Below are 19,941 nucleotides of genomic sequence, written 5' to 3'. Positions count from 1 at the left end.
AGCATGCTTTCATGCTGAGAAAGAGTACTACAGATGTGATGTTTGCTTTCAGATGGTGCAGTATAGACAGGGGTGCACATAAGTGGTCCGCAGGTGCGCATTCGCTGTCAAAATAAAAGACGCGCACCAGATAAGAAGTTGCAACGCGCGTTTGCGTACATAAGATTTTCTAGAGGAGGACAGACATTTGTTTAGAACTCCTAAAGATGTTGAAGAAGCTCCTTTAAGCAATTACTCTGGTGTTCCTCCACCTCCAAAGAAATGTCAGAAGGAGTCTGAACTGCAAAAAAGCGCGTATTCTCGGAAAAGTGATTGCAGGAGGTGAGCTGGCTTCAAACAAATGATGAACGCACAGAGATGTGGTGCAGAATATGCCGTGAAAATCCCACTCTAGCGGACAAAAACAGTGCCTTTTATATGTACGCAAACGCGCGCTGCAACTTCTTATCTGGTGCGCGTCTTTTATTTTGACAGCGAATGCACACCTGCGGACCACTTATGTGCACCCCTGAGTATAGAAAAGGTCAGAAGGCGTTCACTGAGTCTCAGTGCCAGAGATGTGAGGGTGGAGGAGTGTATGAAGACACCAGGAGAGTATCAAGATGTCCAGTAGGAGTGAGAAGGTCGAGGCAGGAGTGGGATTAGGTCAGAGACCAGCTCTGAGCCCATTCTTACTTGCAGTGGTGATATGATTAAACACATTTTATGGAAAGCTAGGTTCAATTTCACTAGCCACACCCAGGCCTGATTACTGCCAGACCTCTTAAATCAAGAACTCACTTAGATGGAACCTGTCTGACAATGCAAAGTGCGCTAAAACTTATCAAAAAGCAATCACGTCACAATCTAAAGACACTCAGGAACAGATGAGAAACAAAATCATTAACACAGTCCTGATCAAAAGTTTAAAAATGACCAAAAAAATCCTGTTTTGCATGGTCGAATCTTAACAGGGTTCTAAGTAGAGCTTCAACATGCAACAAGAAGAAATGGGAGTGAGACAAAACATTTTCTTGAGCAATTTATTGAAAAAAACACTTAAACTGAAACAGGCTGTTTTACAGCTGATTAACAGTTTAGGACCACGTGCCTTTAAAAGGCCAAATCTGTGTAAAAATGTGGATTCATTGTCATTTTCTGTCAGGTAGTCACACTGTCATGATGCTCTGATGGCAAAGGCAAAAAAAACCTTTCCCTTGTTGAACATGGTCGGGTTGTTGGAGTTGGAGTTTCTTAAATCATTCTGAGGGTTATGGAACAAAAAAGTCAAGTGGAAGACCCAAAAAAATGTCACCAGCACTGAACCGGTGGATCCAATTGGCTGTCGGTCGAGACACTGGACAATGCTTGACCCAAATTAAGGCCGTTACTGGTGCCGACTGCAGCCCCATAACCATCAGACGGCATCTGAGACTGAAGGGCTTCAAGAACAACAAAACGTCTTCAAAGGCCTCGTCTCCTTGAAGGCCACAGAACTGACCGTTTGGACTTTGCTACAGAGCACCAAACATGGGACACTGAAAGATGGAAGAAAGTTTTATTCTCTGATGAGAACAAATGTAACCTTGATGGTCCTGATGGTTTCCAACGTTACTGGCATGACAAGCAGATCCCACCTGAGGAGTTTTCCACGCCACAGTGGAGGAGGCGCCATAATGGTCTGGAGTGCTTTTTCCTTCAGTGGAACAGTAGTCTTCTCTTTATGGTAGACTTGGATATCGATCCAAGAGTGTTGTTCACGATTGGCTGGTGTGAAGGGTTTTCTCATCACCATGATTCTGCGATCATCCACCACTGTTGTCATCTGTGGACATCCAGGTCTTTTTGCATTGCTGAGGTCACCAATGCTTTCTTTTTCCTCAGGATGGACCAAAGATTTTGCCACTCCTAAGACTGTAGCAATTTCTCTGATGTTTTTTTCCCCTGTTTTTGCAGCTTAACGATGGCTTGTTTCACCTGCATGGAGAGCTCCTTTGACTGCATGTTGTCTGTTCACAGCAAAATCTTCGAAATACAAGCATTACACCTCAAATCAAATCCAGGCCCTTTAGCTGCTTAATTGATAATGACATATCAAAGGAATTGCCCACATCTGCCCATGAAATAGCCTTTGACTCAAATGTCCAATTACTTTTGTAATTGGATGTCACATGTCAAGAAGCTGAAACTCTTAGACCCTCCATCCAATTTGAATGTGGATACCCTCAAACGAAAGCTGAGAGTCTGCACATTATGTCCATTAGTGGTGGAAATTTCGGCTCTTTTTAGAGAACCCACTCTTTCGGCTCAGCTCACTAAAAAGAGGCGGCTCTTTCGGCTCCCAACCGGCTCTTCAGGTTGTTTTATTGCTTTAATTAATTTAAGGAATTTAAGGAATTACTAATGTAAAAAATGTGGTGCCCCACCTGGAGACTCTGTTGTCCTGCTGGGAGACTTCAATGCTCACGTGGGTAACAACAGTGAGACCTGGAGGGGCGTGATTGGGAGGAACGGCCTCCCTGATCTGAATCCGAGCGGTGTTTTGTTATTGGACTTCTGTGCAAATCACAGTTTGGCCATAACGAACACCTTGTTCGAACATAAGAGTGTCCATAAGTGTACGTGGCACCAGGACGCTCTAGGCCGCAGGTCGATGATCGATTTTGTAATCGTATCACCAGACCTGCGACCATATGTTCTGGACACTCGGGTAAAGAGAGGGGCTGAGCTGTCAACTGATCACCACCTGGTGGTGAGTTGGATCAGGTGGCGGGGGAGGACGCTGGACAGACCCGGTGCACCTAAACGCGTAGTGAGGGTGTGCTGGGAACGTCTAGCAGAGGCCCCAGTCCGCGGGATCTTCAACGCACACCTCCGGCAGAGCTTCAACAGCATTCCGAGGGAGACTGGGGACATTGAGTCCGAATGAACCATGTTCAGCGTCTCCATCGCCGAAGCTGCTGCATTGAGCTGCGGCCGCAAGGTGGTTGGTGCCTGCCGTGGTGGTAATCCCCGAACCAAATGGTGGACACCAGAGGTGAAGGGAGCCACCAAGCTGAAGAAGGAGTCGTATCGGGCTTGGTTAGCCTGTGGGACTCCGGAGGCAGCCGACAGGTATCGACAGGCCAAGCGGAATGCGGATCGGGCAGTGGCTGAAGCAAAAACTCGGGTGTGGGAGGAGTTCGGAGAGGCCATGGAAAAAGACTTTCGGACTGCCTCGAAGAGATTCTGGCAAACCGTCAGGCGTCTCAGGAGGGGAAAGCAGTGCTCTACCTGCATTGTGTATAGTGCTGGCAGAGCGCTGCTGACGTCGACTGAGAAAATTGTCAGGCGGTGGAAGGAATACTTCGAGGACCTCCTTAATCCCACTGACATGTCTTCCGAGGAGGAAGCAGAGTCTGGGGATGAGGGGAATGACCCGCCAATTTCCGGGGGCGAGGTCACTGAGGCAGTTAAACAACTCCTTGGTGGCAGAGCCCCTGGTGTTGATGAGGTCCGCCCCGAGTTCCTGAAGGCTCTGGATGTTGTAGGGCTGTCCTGGTTGACACGCCTCTACAATGTTGCGTGGAGATCAGGGGCAGTACCCCTGGACTGGCAGACCGGGGTGGTGGTCCCCATCTTTAAGAAGGGAGACCGGAGGGTGTGTTCCAACTACAGGGGGATCACACTCCTCAGGCTCCCTGGGAAAGTCTATGCCAGGGTGCTGGAAAGGAGAGTTCGTCCGTTAGTCGAACCTCGGCTACAGGAGGAACAATGCGGTTTTCGTCCTGGTCGCGGAACACTGGACCAGCTCTTTATCCTCTCAAGGATACTTGAGGGTGCATGGGAGTTTGCCCAACCAGTCTACATGTGTTTTGTGGACTTGGAGAAGGCATTCGACCATGTCCCTCGGGGTGTCCTGTGAGAGGTGTTGCGGGAGTATGGGGTGTCTGGCCCATTGCTACGGGCCATTCGATCCCTATACAACCGTTGCAAGAGTTTGGTTCGCATTGCCGGCAATAAGTCGGACTCGTTTCCGGTGGGTGATGGGCTCCGCCAGGGCTGCCCTTTGTCACCGGTTCTGTTCATAATTTTTAGGCGCAGCCAAGTGGCGGAGGGCTTTCACTTTGGTGGCCTCAGAATCTCATCTCTGCTTTTTGCAGATGATGTGGTTCTGTTGGCTTCATCAGGTGAGGGCCTCCAGCTCACACTGGAGCGGTTCGCAGCCGAGTGTGAAGCAGCGGGAATGAGGTTCAGCACCTCCAAATCTGAGGCCATGGTTCTCAGCCGGAAAAGGGTGGAGTGCCCACTCCGGGTCGGGGATGAGTTCCTGCCCCAAGTGGAGGAGTTCAAGTATCTCGGGGTCTTGTTCGCGAGTGATGGGAGAAGGGAGCCGGAGATCGACAGACGGATTGGTGCTGCGGCTGCAGTGATGCGGACGCTGCACCGGTCCGTCGTGGTGAAGAGGGAGCTGAGTGTAAAAGCGAAGCTCTCAATTTACCGGTCGATCTACGTCCCTACCCTCACCTATGGCCACGAGCTGTGGGTAGTGACCGAAAGAACGAGATCGCGGATACAAGCGGCAGAAATGAGCTTCCTCTGAAGGGTGGCTGGCCTCTCCCTTAGAGATAGGGTGAGAAGTTCGGCCATCCGGGAGGGGCTCAGAGTAGAGCCGCTGCTCCTCCACATCGAAAGGAGCCAGTTGAGGTGGTTCGGGCATCTGACAAGGATGCCTCCTGGGCACCTCCTGGGCGCCTCCTGGGTGAGGTGTTCCGGGCACGTCCCACCGGGAGGAGGCCCCGGGGCAGACCCAGGACACGCTGGAGAGATTATATCTCTCGGCTGGCCTGGGAACGCCTTGGTGTTCCCTCGGATAAGCTGGAGGAGGTGGCTGGGGAGAGGGAGGTCTGGGCTTCTCTGCTTAGGCTGCTGCCCCCGCGACCCGGCCTCGGATAAAGCGGATGAAGATGGATGGATGGAACTTATGTCGGTGTCCAAATATATATGGATCTAACTGTGTGTATGGTTTGAAGATTATCACTGACAAAAAGACAAAAGGCCAAGTTGAAAGTGGCTGAGCTGAAGGCACCAAGATCTTTGTTAGGAAGCACTAATATGCATAGGATTAAAAATGGAGGATGTTGATTATGGAGCAGACCAGAGAGAAAACTCATGGATGTAGTGAAGGAGCATATGCAAAGGTTTGGTATGATGCAAATGATAGGTTAAGATGAGACAGATTATCCACTTTGGCTACCGAATGAAGAAGCAGCAGCACGTTTCTTTACATCTATCAACATGTAGAAAATTGTTACATTCTGTGCAAAAACTTGCATTCCTGAAGTTCACAGTAAAACTACATAATAAATTTGATCTGATAAAATTGTTGTACTTTGCTATACAATGTAACAAGAAATCAGTAAATAGATGAAAATAGAAAAACTGACATCAGTGACAAAAAAGATCGACTAACAGTCTGAACCAAGTACAAATATAATGTTCATACCTGAAGCACTTTTTGGGCTTTATAAATGTTATCCACATATGTGTAGTAATGGTGCATATGGGTGGAGAACTGGTCAAGCCCTTTGCCAAAGTAGCCATTCTCCAAATGGATAAGTAGAGTCCTGAGAGGAGAATCACACACACACACACACACACACACACACGCACACGCACACACACACACGTTTAAACAGGATCTATTGCAAGTTATTTTTCCATGTGTTGCATGCTTTTGTTGCCAATGTTTGAAAAGCCAGGTTATTTTAAAAAAAAAAAAAAAAAAATTCCCCGGTTCTCTTTGTTGTCCCTTTTTGCTTTGAAATTAATTAAATTTATTAATCAGCTAACATGATCCATAACACTAATTTGTATATCATTTTTGTATAACAAATGGTATCAATTTTAGCAAACAATTAATCCTGTATTAGTACAAAGCAAAATGTGTATTTAATATTTGCTTTCCTGTCTTTTTCTTTGGTTTTGTAAACCAGTCTGTTAAATGAAAGACTCCATATATATTTAGAACATGCTACGGCAGTCAGTTTCACTGGATCACTGTCGCTTAGTTTAGGGGCAGCACAAGTAAGTCGTATGTGGCATGTTACTCCTGAGTCACAACATCCTAAACAAATCCACAGGACATGGTATCAAGAACTATTTTAATATACGTGGCACATTTTTTGTGCATCACAGACCTTTGAGACGTTCATGTTAAAGTTGACTCTCCTAGCAAGCATTTAGCCTCGAGTTGAGTTAGTGTGCATTATTGTCTGAGACGGCACTGCTTCTTTGCATCAGTGCCACGCTCCCTGAGAAGGAGCTCATGTGAGGTTAGATCGCATCTGAAGCATCATTTTCAACAAAGGCATACACATTTACAGAAAGTGAGGAGGCTGAGCAGAGTTCAGAGGATTGCTTCCCTGTTAATGAGAGATTTAGCAGTCAAGGTTCTGTAGTGTGTCTTTCCCCATGGGTGACGTATTTACTGGGACCCAGACGACAGATGTACCTTCAGAGCACCCAGGGCTACTTTGTAGTAAGAACACGCCTGCCGAACTTAAGCAATTGGTTGGGGGTGTTGACACTTGCGAAGGAGCTTGTTATTTGAACTTAGAGGAAGTACCACATATTCACGCACACACATTCTCTAATGATGTTCCCAGAGACTTCTGCTCATACAAGCTGTGAGAAGGAGCACTTGACTGTTGAAGTTGATTTAAATAGATTTTAATGAAGTTGCCGGCAAAGGTAGGCTCTGTTCATAATCGGGAGATGCAGGAGAAGCCGAGAGGGTTCTAACGAGAGCAAAGGGCAGGAAAAAATGTATTTCCGTTTCTTTCCCTCTTTCTGACAGAGACTATTATGATAAATATGAAATTATGGATTACATTTTTTACATTTTTTTCCACAGCAATTAAATTGTCCGACCATCAGCAACGTGGAGATGACATTAGCATTCCATGTGTGTCATCCGGATTAATTCCAAGCAGTTTCGGCATCGTGGATGAATACAACCGAACCCAAACAATTCAGGCCACGTCACCATTATTTGGAGAAGGCTCAACAGATAAATGGCAACTCTCAAAACACAGGATGAAACATGAGAAACTGTAAATGGAATAAACAGCTTGCTAATAGTAAAGCATTAAACCAGCATTTTGTTACTCTCAAAAAAAACCACACAATGTGATGTCAGCCGTTTTACCCACACAGTGTCCAGTGTCTGAGCTACATCCTAGACTCCACCTACTTTAATGACAACCTCACCTCCCCAAATGTAATGCTGACATGTTCCACACTGACTCCACTGACAGCACTGTCACATTTATGATTTCTATTTATTATATGTTGGAAAGTGAGCACAGTTGGGTTCTGCTTTCTCTCTGTTCTCCAACAGTCAAGAAGAGAATGAAAGGGATAAAGGAAAGGGTCACTTTTCATCGCTTTTTCTTACGTAGATTAAAGAGAACTGAGTCTATACTGATACACCTACTGCAATCTGGAGTTGGGTAAATAAAGACAAAAATGTCTGCTTTGCATATACTGACACGTGTCAGTGAATTCACAACAAAGTGAATGCGTGTCTTTATCCTGTCTTCCTTCTTTCACTGAGCAGAACCCTGAGCCTGGTTCTGCCGGAGGTTTCTTCCAGTTAAAAGGGAGTTTTTCCTTCCCACTGTCGCCAAAGTGCTTGCTCATAGGGGGTCATATGATTGTTGTTGTTTTTTTGTTGGGTCTACCTCACAATATAAAGCACCTTGAGGCGACTGTTGCTGTGATTTGGCGCTGTATAAATAAAATTGAACTAAATTGAATGAACGGGCAGTTGTTTGGTGATATGGCTGTGCCAGTGAACTATGATCTGGGGGATCGGTGTGATCACCAATAATTTATCAATTTTTCTGATGGGTCTAATGAAATCGTGTATTTGCAGAGACACTCGTTCATTTTCCCCCACATTACATCAATGTCTCTTTCACAGCTTCTGTGTTCTTTACTTTGTTTCTGTTTTTGTGCTTGGTCCACACAGTTTGCATTCTGGACCAGTGCTGCACACTAACTTCCTTCCCCAACTGCCCATCACTTTAATTTCAGTTGAATGAAATGCAGCCTTTTATCCAAATGTCATATAAACATTTCAGGTATTACCACCTTTATCCTACATATTTGCCTACTCTCCACTAATCATTTTAAATATTTTATTATGGATTCCTGGCAGGAAATGACAACGTGAAGACGGGATATCACCAAACAAAGTGGGCATCACCGAGCAGTAGCTTTCTTCCTTTCGTGATGCTTTGACATTTATTTCAGCTGTTTTCAGTTGTTGTTTGTGAGTATTTTGCCATGAAATAAAATGAATCATCTATTGGGCCGACAAGTTTACTGACTTGGCTATTGCAGAATGCACCACTCATTTTTAAAAACTCGTGACTGGCATCACCAGTACCAGCACTAACAGCTCTATACAGTGAGGGAAATCATTATTTGATCCACTGTTGAATTTGGAAGTCTGCTCACTTTTATGGTCATTTCAATTTAATGGAAAGAGACATAAAATCAATGCAAATGTCAACGTTATACTTAATCTACAAAGACATACAAAATAATTATTGCACAGCAGTTTGTTTTTTAACTGTCTAATTACATTTGGACCATTTAAAAAGCAGGGATTACATATTATAGAGACGTCAGTCCTGAGCGGTTCCTCTAACCTGAATGAGTATAAATATACTATAAATAAGCCTGCACATTAATAAGCCAACACTCTTATTTTGGTAAGCAGTAATAGTAACTACATTTGTGGCAGTGCCCAAATATATATGGATCTAAATGCATATTACACATTAGAGAAAAACAGTAACATTTGCCCGGACCTATGCCCGCCCCAACTTCATGCAGATCAGAGTGTGCCAGACCACTCACACCATTGGCTGCTGCAGGAGCCTTGAGTACGACAGACCAATGACACAGCTGCCTGCAATTACCTGAGAATATAAAAGGCTGAGGATCCTTCATTCGTGGGGGACTTGTTGATGCGAACAGACTGTGTAGACTGTCCCTCTTGCCTTTGCCCTGCTGCCCTTTGAGCCTTTGTTTTTGAGTTGCCTCCTGTGAGATGTTTAGATGCGTAGTGTTCTACTGGTGTTATTAGTGTTATTTGAGTTGTTTGTTATGTTTGTTTAAACTCACTCTATTGCATAGTGAGTTGTTTCACTAACGGTTTTCAGTTGTGTTAATAAACCTTGTGTTTTTCTTTTTATCTAACCCCCTGGTCTCTGGGCTCATTTATGTTACGTCCACTGTCGCCTAGCAGAGCCGGGTCCAGGTCCGGACACATTTGCATTCCTATTTCCTGTTGCTGAACTGAGTGATGATTACATTACTTGAAGTTTCAAGTATCAAAAAATTTCACATACATATTGAATCATTTCCTAGTGGTGAACCACGGCACTGGTACACTGAATCTCCATGGCCCGTTTTATCTCAAGAGCTTGTCATTATATTTACATCACTGATTAAATAAGGACTTCATAATGAAGATAAACAGTATGTGAACTCCAAAACCATTTATCCAATACATCAGACTGTGTAATGCATACCTCAATCTTCATTGCGGGAATCTCAATGAAAAAGCCTGTCAGTCTGCAGGGGATAGGGGCCTCGGGGAACTCATAGAACTCATTATTTAGCTCGGAAATGGAATTCCCAATCAATGGTCTCCGAAGCACCTACTCTACAGTTTCCCATGCTGTGCAGTCTGATAATAAACTACAGGCTACGAGCAATCTTTCTCATATGAATAAGAAAATACAAGGACACTTCCTACATTAGACTTATAAGCCAACATGAATTACAGATACGACTTCAAAGAGGCTATCAGCATACTTGAGTTTATCCATCCATTCTCTTATGCTTATCCTTGTCAGGGTCGTGGGGGGGTTTGTGGGGGTGGAGCCTATCCCAGCTGTCTTAGGGCGAGAGGCAGGTACACCCTGGACAGGTCGCCAGTTTGTCACAGGGCTAACACTTAGACACAGACAACCATTCGCACTCACACTGCCAGGCCATGCCTTATTATTTATTTATTTAATATATATCTACACTATCGTTCTAATGTTCTAGAACACCCTATTTTTTTAGTGTGATTTATGCAGTTTAATGGCTCACTGCACTCTGAAATGAAAGCATGGTACAAATAAGCAACTGGAGTTAAAAAAATAAATCGTGGAGTCAGTTTATGGACCAAAATATATTCCAAATGTCTGACTCATCAGAGTGGCCACCTTTGGCAGATATACCAGCTGAAAACACCCGTGACATTCTTTCTACATGCAAATCAAATATTGTTCTTCCCATAAATGTGTGGCACATGTAGGTTGTTTTCCGTTCACTCTCCTGTCCAGTTTACCATCTTGGTCTTTTTTATTAGAAAATATTAACACCCTCTTAAAAATACACTTACAGATTAAAGGCAGGGACTGTTTAGCTCTTCAAAGATGTAAACATGAAAGTGGCTGTACATTTAAAACAGTAACAGAGATGACCCTGTCCTGTAACAAGTTGTGCCATGTGTGGAAAATATGGATCATTGTTACAGCACAATATCCTGACCTGACCAATATATTTTATAGCAACTTTTCTTTGAAATGTAGTGACAAAATCATGGAAAATTGGAAGTTTTAAAAATGACATTACAATCTGAAAATGGCATGGAACAGTAGGAATGACCCATATTTGGACCAGTCGTAGTTTAAAATGCTTTGAAATGAAAATATCAGTTTTCCTGTCAGCTTCCAAAACCCATTTTGAGTCCCTTTCTCTATCATATTGATTTATGGATTGCAGAGCTAAATCCAGGGCCTCAACATGCACACGTTCCAACTTCAAACCTCAACCAGTTTATTTTAAGTCATTCGTGCGGACTCGGGGATCTGAATTTTACAGCATCAACACAAACGAATCAATTTGATGTCTAGACATGCGGTGAGATCAGTTTTTCTCAGAATTGGTCATTAGCGAGAAAGTGCATTAATATTCTGCGATAATAATAATGCTGTTTGTTTGTGATATACATCTACTAAGGAAAAGAACTACTCTGCACTGCAGTACAATAACACTACCCTTTGCTAATCTGAAGATAAGGACTGTGCTTTGGTAAACCAAGAGTTTATCTACGCTGCATTCTTGCAGAACAGACAAACTAAGCATGCCTATCTATACACAGGCTCTCACCACAATCCCCAGAGCAAGGATATTCTTTAAATTATTCAGAGAATACTTACTGGTTTACTGATTGAATAGCTTTAATTGAACAGAAAATGTCTTCTCTAATGTCCGACCTCAGGGTTCCTTTGGCCTTCAAAATGTCCACAAAGAACTGCAAAGAAACAGAGCAGAGAGAGACAAAGGGACATTATCTTTCAGCACTTGTGTTACTCGGTTGTCTCTGAGTGGATAGGCTTCTGGTGATGTTTTTGATAAGCAGGTGCTTTTATTGCTGACAACCCTAAAAGTAAAGCTAGACAGAAAAACAGGACATTTAACAGCAGCAGGTACTATAAGGCTGAGCTGTTGCTGTCCTACAGCCCACTTTCTGACTGCTATGATTATTTTGGAAGAGCCAATTTGAAGCACAAATGCAGAGGGACACTGTCGTACCACAGCACTGACAATAAAGAGACAGCTGTGCTGGTCTCAAGTCATTTGAAGTGAAAATAGGATTAGCAAATTGAATGTGCATTAGGCCTAAAATGACTCCTAATTGGAGTGAACGGATGGGGGGTGAATAATTGTGTAGAAACTGGGCAGCAGCAGTGAGTAGAAAAAGGCTGTTCTCTCTTTGTGGCAAATATGATGAATTCCACCTCGGGTCTGGAATATACACAACCTCCACAGACGTGCCGATCAGATCTTTATAGACGGGTTCTCAAGGTATCAAAGTCTTCTTGTTTCCTTGAATTATCAAAAGTTACTCCGACTTTTAAAGGTGCGATGGAGAAGAGGTGACTGATCAAACCCTTATACATCCTGGATAATCTTCACCACCCACTGCACCACTAACAGACAGGTGGAGGCCCACGTTCCCCAAGAGAGCGATACAGCTCGCTCCCACAATGACAATTATAGGAAACATTTTTATACTAAATGCATAAACAATTCTATTCTTATTTAATTCTAAATAAGTATAAATTAAGATGGGGTGAAGGAAGGTTAGGATATACTTTCATGCAAAATACATTTATATCGATACAGTTTATGTTACATTACAATTCTACATGTGAAGCTGCTAGTTCGCCCTTCTCTCGTCCACATTTGCCTCTGCCCCACCTCTCTCCCTCACTACATACATGTCACTCTCCCTTTCACCTGCAGGCAGCAACAGAATGGAGACATAAGGACACAACAGTAGCTACTGAACAGAAGCTGGTTGGTAATAAGAAAACTAATTCAATTATTGGGAGATGGTTCAGTTTCAAAGTGTTAGATGAGTTTAATGCTTCAATCTCTAATAATCAGCTATGTACCACAGGCCTTCAAGGTGGCTGTAGTTAAACCTTTACTTAAAAAGCATCTCTAGACCCAGCTGTCTTAGCTAATTATAGGCCAATCTCCAACCTTCCTTTCATATCAAACATCCTTGAAAGAGTAGTTGTCAAACAGCTAACAGATCATCTGCAGAGGAATGGCTTATTTGAAGAGTTTCAGTCAGGTTTCAGAGCTCATCACAGCACAGAAACAGCTTTAGTGAAGGTTACAAATGATCTTCTTATGGCCTCTGACAGTGGACTCATCTCTGTGCTTGTCCTGCTAGACCTCAGTGCAGCGTTCGATACTGTCGACCATAATATCCTATTAGAGCGATTAGAACATGCTGTAGGTATTACAGGTACTGCACTGTAGTGGTTTGTATCATATCTATCTAACAGACTCCAATTTGTACATGTAAATGGAGAGTCCTCTTCACACACTAAGGTCAATTATGGTGTTCCACAGGGTTCAGTGCTAGGACCAATTCTGTTTACATTATACATGCTTCCCTTAGGCAGCATCATTAGAAGACATAGCATAAATTTTCACTGCTATGCAGATGACACGCAGCTCTATCTGTCCATGAAGCCAGGTAACACACACCAATTAGTTAAACTGCAGGAATGTCTTAAAGACATAAAGACCTGGATGGCCGCTAACTTTCTGCTTCTTAATTCAGATCAAACTGAGGTTATTGTACTCGGCCCTGAAAATCTTAGAAATATGGTATCTAACCAGATTCTTACTCTGGATGGCATTACCTTGGCCTCCAGTAATGCTGTGAGGAACCTTGGAGTCATTTTTGACCAGGACATCTCCTTCAATGCACATATTAAACAAATATGTAAGACTGCTTTCTTCCATTTGCGCAACATCTCTAAAGTTAGAAATATCCTGTCTCAGACTGATGCTGAAAAACTAGTTCATGCATTTATTACTTCCAGGCTGGACGACTGTAATTCTTTATTATCAGGATGTCCTATATGTATTATCGTAGGGTCTTTACCTTACATTATCCCCATCTCAAGCGTAGAACAAGAGGGTATACAACTGCTAAATACCCTTGAAGAAGATACTAGTTACCTATTCGGAACTGCTTCACTAGCAGTGTTGGGAAGGTTACTTTTAAAATGTATTCCACTACAGATTACATGCCCCAAAATGTATTCTGTAACGTATTCTGTTAAGTTACTCAATGAGAGTAACGTATTCTGAATACTTTGGATTACTTAATATATTATCAAGCGTTCTACAACTACATGAATGTACTATTGCTGTGTGATTTATTACTATTACTGAAGGTTACTCGCCATACCAACACCAACTAGATGTTTAAATCTTAATATAAAATGAGTAACAGTAGGTGGACATTAGGTAAGGCTGCACTTTTTGCAGCGATCTCGTATAGAAAACTATTCTGCGTGTATATAAAACAGGTCCGCGGCTCCGAACCATAGTAAAGGGACATCTGGCTAATACGGCTCGTAGCCAAAAAATAGCTTTACTTTGTTGTCTGGGTCAACTTTGCTAGCGAGAGACAGAGAGAGGCGTTGAAAGGCTCCAACGGAACTTATTGTTTCGGAGTAAAACACGAACACAGCGTACAGTCGAGTCTTAATAGCTTACTTACAACTGGGCTCGTCAGACACTCTGTTTGGCTGCAGTGGTTATTATTATATTTACATGCTTCCAGCTCCCGTTTCTGCTCAGTGACAGCTCGGACTTTTCCTTTCTCTCCCTCCCTCGCTCACAGACACATCACGGGCATGGCAGTCCATTCTCCCTGCAGCACGGACTACACTGCCCACGAGGCTATGATCTTTAGGGCGATGCCTGTAATACTCTGCCTATTGCCTTCATATTAAATCATTTTTGGCAAAATAATTTTTTTTTTTAATTCTTCACGTCATTATGCGGGCTGCAAGTAGGGGTGACACGGGTGTGAGACTGAGAGACAGCCTAACATATGAAACAGCAAAAGACCGCTGTGTAATCCCTTTATTTCAACAAAGTAACTGTATTCTGAATACCACCTTTTTAACTGTAATGGAATACAGTTACTCATATTTTGTATTTTAAATACGTAACGCCAGTACATGTATTCCGTTACTCCTCAACACTGTTTACTAGAGAAGTATTACCAAAATGCCTACTGAAGTTAGAGAAGGTCTGGTTGCCCGGCTCACCAGAGTGTCTCACTTTGCACTGACCACCGATATGTAGGACCTGTGAGCCATACATGAGTGTCCCTATACATTTCTTGGAAGACCGGGAACTGAAAAGTGCTACTACTTTCCCCGAGATCGCAGGATGCCCCCACAAGCTGGAAGTTCAACCTGACTGGACTGGTTGTTAAAACAAATGACAATGAGGCCAATATGTCATCTGGCCATTGATGAGTTTAATACTTCATTAGTGGATTTGAAATAACAAAAAAATGCTAGGAATAATGTTAAATAAAAAGTTTACAGTATCACTTATAGAGCTAAATATGTCTGTTGGCCACAAGAAAATTATTTTCATAAGTGATAGCCAGGTTATACATCTACCACATACAAAACTGGTACTTAGTTAAATTATCAGACCTTTGGACTGTGTCTGTGCTTGTATTAGACTGAGGATTGTAACACTATGAGGATCCCAGCTGAGACGAGACAGGGAAACATTATGAAATACATAAGCGATTGAAACTGAAATATCTAAAAATATACATACTTATACAATCTTATACTATACCCTACTTATAACCTACTAAACAGAGATGGATGTTAATTTGCCTTTGAGGGATCTGCTCTTAACATAAAAATCAAAGTGATTTTAAAAGTTTGTATTTCGTGTGTTACAGGACATGGTGTGGGTGATGCCCACTGGGTCTTCCAAGTCACCAGCTAATCACAGAGGCAGCAACTCACAGGGGATCAAGATCAGGGGTTCTGGAGCAGGAACTTTCTAAAGTCTGGTCTGTCGACAGAACAATCAGACCTCTTGTGTGGCAGGACATAGAGGTCCTGGAGGCAGTTATGAAAGCTCTGAAACCCTTTCAGGACTTCACTGACGCACTTTCAGGAGAAGAATATGAGACACTGTCGTATGCCAGACATGTGCTACACTAGTCACCTCGCACCTGGAGAGGAGAGCTGCGTAAATCCATGAAGTCCAGCGATGTGGATTAGCTCAACAACAAACAAGATGCAGAAAACTACCAGTGACCTGCTACCTGTTGGACATTGCCCTTTTTGTGGATCCACAGTTCAGGTCCAAATACATCCTCAGTGAGAAAATGGATGCACTAAAACTTAAAACTTTGTTGGAGGCAGAGTCTCTGCTCAGTATTTCTATAAACTGCATGCTCAAAAAAATGTTTTGTCTCACTCCCATTTCTTCTTGTTGCATGTTGAAGCTCTACTTGGAACCTTGTTAAGATCCAACCAGGAAAATAGGATTTTTTGTCATTTTTCAAGTGGTCTTAAACTTTTGATCAGGACTGTATATCAAGAAATCGTCAAAATGTCGTATTGAAATCAAAATGGCAGACTTATTGTTAGGTTTGGGTTAAAGGTCCACTTTTTTGTGTCTTGGGATGTTATCATATTGTATTCCTGTAGCTCACTCTAAGTGCTGGTAATACTTTCATAGGTGGCGCTATGGAGACATTTTGTAATATCCATACGTGAAACCAATAAGATCTGTACATTTTCACCAGACCTGATGTGTGTGCAGAATTTCATGAGTTTTTGACCATGTTTAGGCAATTATTTTGCCAAAGTAATGAATGTAGCAGATACAGCTTCATTTATCATACAGTAAATAGAAACACAATACGGCTCCTCTACTTTTAGTGCTCGGACCCTAAATATAGCCAAGATAGCTAATGGAAAATGGTTTAAGCAAATTTCACGAAGGCAAAAATTACCTCAGAGGAGCCCTTAAGACGATTCCCGGCCTATAAAAACTTTACTGCATGTCATTCTAGTGCCACACTTCCTGACTGTACTGTAACTATCCAATAAAGACAAAAGTCAAACAGTATGTGGGTACCCTTAGCATCAAAAGCCTGACATTAGTACTAGCACTTAAGTATTCAGACACATAAGTCATATTACATTATGAAATACATGCTGTATGATTTTAAGACCATGAATAGGTCAAATATGCTGTAGTACATACAGTGGTGACCAGCTCCAGCTTTTGGCAGTAGCGTTGTTCTGTTTGCACCATTTCTTTGGCTATTCGACAGAATTTTCTTTGCCACAAGTCTCTCTGCTCCTGGACACTGCTGCACCCGAGAGGATCCAAAGGGCGAGGCGAGAAACTCATCCTCACTGTGACAAGAACAGAAAAGAAACACAACCAAAGTGAATTATCTACCACAGTAAAGGAAAGCAGACCACTAGAGGTAAAAGATGTAACGCTTCCCTAAATGACTGAATATTTGTGGATAGATGTGTGAACTGAGTTTTGTTTGTTTTTTAAATAATTTGTTTGATATGGTGGAGCATATGCTTCTGCCTGCTCAGAAAATGGTAACTTCCAAGCATAACACGCATCTGCAGAGTTCAGCTTTGGAGGAAAAAAAGTCTTTAAAATAAAGCGCAAAACAAGAATGGCACATTATAACAATTCTTTGTTGTTTTGTCTGATAAATATCATTAAATATATATATATATATATATATATATATATATATATATATATATATATATATATATATACACATACATACATACATACATACACACACACAATATTGAACCATAAATGAAACCAAAAGACATTACATGGACAAAATTACTAGGCCACCAACACATAACGCCTACAGGTGGTGGCCATGGAAGCCCCTTCCATGAAGCTCCCAGTATTGAGAATAATCCCAGAGGATGTTTGGAAGGCTGCAGTTATTGAATCAGAAGAGGATTTATGATTTTTATGCACATGTGCCTCAGCAGTCAGTAACCCGCCCTGTAACTTTACATGGTATACCATTTCAAAGCTGAGCTGCTGCGGTTTCCAAACGCTTCCACTTTGCAGTACCTGCTGGTCATGGAATATCTCAGAGGGAAGAAATGTCACAAACTGACTGTTTTCAACAGTAGCATCTATTACAGTACGACGCTCAAATTCAGCAAGCTCTTTAGAATAATCAGCAGACTGCACAACTAGATGCATGTTTGATTTTCTACCTCTGTGACAATGGGACTGAAAACACCCGAATTCAATGCAATTTTAGTTAAACAGCGCCAAATCACAACAGTCACCTCAAGGCGAATTCCACTCAACTACATCTTAAAGGAACGACTGCTCGTGTTGTTCAGTTATTACATGAACCCCTGAACACAAAGTGTTCTGTTGAGTTTGATGTTACTGACATTTGTCGAAATGTTTCATTCAGTGTTCAGACTAAAGGCTCCAACATCTGTTTCTATCTAAGTCGCTCGGTCTTTTAGATATTTCTGGAACATTTCATGAATGAGATGTTTATCAGCTGTGGAGTTATGGACCGTTTCAACCGGTTATGAGGACGAAAAAACTTGTAAAAACTTTTTTCAGCGAATTTATTGTTGCAACAAAACGTCTTTGAATGAGAAGTTAATTACTTTACAGAGATGAATTTGTTTTTATGGTTTGTTTAACGGTAAAGCGACACTAGGCTTACCTTTCTGTAACGTCTCTATTTTCAATCAAGGCGCTCTTTTGGAGATTCTGCTTCCTCTTTCCGGTCTGTTTGAGCAATGACCTTTTTTTCCACACGCTGATTGGCTGCTTCACAAGCGAACTACAGGAAGCACCCCGTTCTCAGCGGAAGTAAACAATGTTAACTATTCCAAAGTTAAACCAACTGTTTACAATATAAACAAGATGTTACAAGTAAAAATAGTCCAGGTCTCGTAGTGAGGGGCGGTAAAGTTTCATGGCCGCAGGTAATAATAATTTCTGGGCTCTTAGAGCCACAAATGTAAACTGTGTTCAAGTCCCAGCGGACACCGGGCCATCTGGGCTTCCACTGTATACCTCTATTTTTATTTGATTTGATTTCTTTAATGAAGAGGACGTTTGCTCTTTTAAATAAACAGAACAGGTCGTCAACTCTGTACTAAATACATAGATTAACATATATCAACATATATTAACACATGGTTTAAATAAGATGGTTTTCTACATAAGATGACTTTCTACACGATGAAGCAAAAGCTGCTGTGATAAAGAAAGAAATCTGTCTGCACGACACTTTGGACTTAAACTGTGAGAAATAAATGTGTGAAATTACACCGAAGGCTCTGATAGACCATTGCCCAGAGTGTCCAGTTTTTTCTTAACTGTAGTTGTAAACAAACAAACAAACAAAAACCTGAATTTTTTATGTTAGAAAGAGAAACAAAGTTTTCTGTCATTTCATTGTTTATTCCTAATTACTTTATGTAGTGGGAATCGTCATAAAAGAGCTTTTTATCAGTAGGAAAAGCTGTAAAACTTAAAAATATAGTTAGTCCAAAATGTCTGCTTGTGCTTGTTTGTGGTGAGCAGCACATTCAGGCCTGTGAGACTCATTTACACACTGAGCCATGGCTCTGTGCTACATGCACACATTTGTGCATCTCTGCCATTCAAACACACTTTTTGCATGTAGTTTATGTAATTTTCAATACTGAACTGTATAATGAATCTTTTCTAAGGAAGCGATTTTTTATTCAGTGTTTTCATAACAAACTTATTTTTATGCATTTAGTGAGAACACACATGAGGTTTAAGGTCCTGGGCAGCTTTTTGTCCTCCCCGGTTGAAAATAACTAAAAACGGGTATGACTTTATCAAGCTCCTAATTTTATAAATTTGACATTCAGCTTTTCAGTCTCTGGTATCATTGAAGTGCAGCCAGATGCTGCTCATTTGAGCTTTGCATTTAAATCCCTCTCCCAGTCTCTTTGTGCACCTGGCCTGTACCACTTCACTTGCTGTCCTCGGACGCCTGACCCCTCCCTTCTTTCGCATAACAGTATGATCCCAGTCTGTCTTTGCATGTGATTGGCCGTATGGTGTGCACATTAAAATAAAGTCCCACCCCTGCCTGCACGGGCTGGCTCCCACATACCGACAAACAGCTGACATATGAAATGATGTCATAGGTCTGAGACCCCTGGTTTAGAAACCCTGCAGATTAGGGGTGTCAAACATAAGGCCCGGGGCACAGAATCAGCCAGCCAGTGTGGGTGTTCTGATTTCGAACTGTTAACTGTGCTTGTGTATGTTTGATAGCTTGTTCTTTAGTTAAAGACTCCATCCGCATTGCCATCCATCCATACACCGAAGTAATAGATAAAAGGTATATTATATATATATATATATATATATATATATATATATATATATATATATATATATATTATATATATATATATATATATATATATATATATACATACATACATATATTTTATTATTATTTTTTTA

The 19,941-nt window shown here is 42.0% G+C and overlaps 1 protein-coding gene across 1 annotated transcript in view; it reads right to left on the bottom strand.

The window, feature by feature from the left end:
- Positions 1–18,445, bottom strand: part of arhgef39 (Rho guanine nucleotide exchange factor (GEF) 39) — a 64,329-nt gene extending 45,884 nt beyond the window's left edge. Inside the window, exons 1-4 of the mRNA XM_005460358.4 lie at positions 18,149–18,445; positions 16,663–16,817; positions 11,250–11,344; positions 5,465–5,585 (exon numbers count right to left, since the gene is read on the bottom strand). Of these exons, the coding sequence (XP_005460415.1) occupies positions 5,465–5,585; positions 11,250–11,344; positions 16,663–16,812 (366 nt within the window). The 5' untranslated portion in view covers positions 16,813–16,817; positions 18,149–18,445. The remainder of the gene's footprint in view (positions 1–5,464; positions 5,586–11,249; positions 11,345–16,662; positions 16,818–18,148) is intronic.
- Positions 18,446–19,941: the final 1,496 nt, after the last annotated feature.

Source organism: Oreochromis niloticus, linkage group LG17 (genome assembly GCF_001858045.2).
Source record: "Oreochromis niloticus isolate F11D_XX linkage group LG17, O_niloticus_UMD_NMBU, whole genome shotgun sequence".
NCBI classification, from domain to species: Eukaryota; Metazoa; Chordata; class Actinopteri; order Cichliformes; family Cichlidae; genus Oreochromis; species Oreochromis niloticus.
This window is presented reverse-complemented; position numbering and strand designations above follow the sequence as displayed.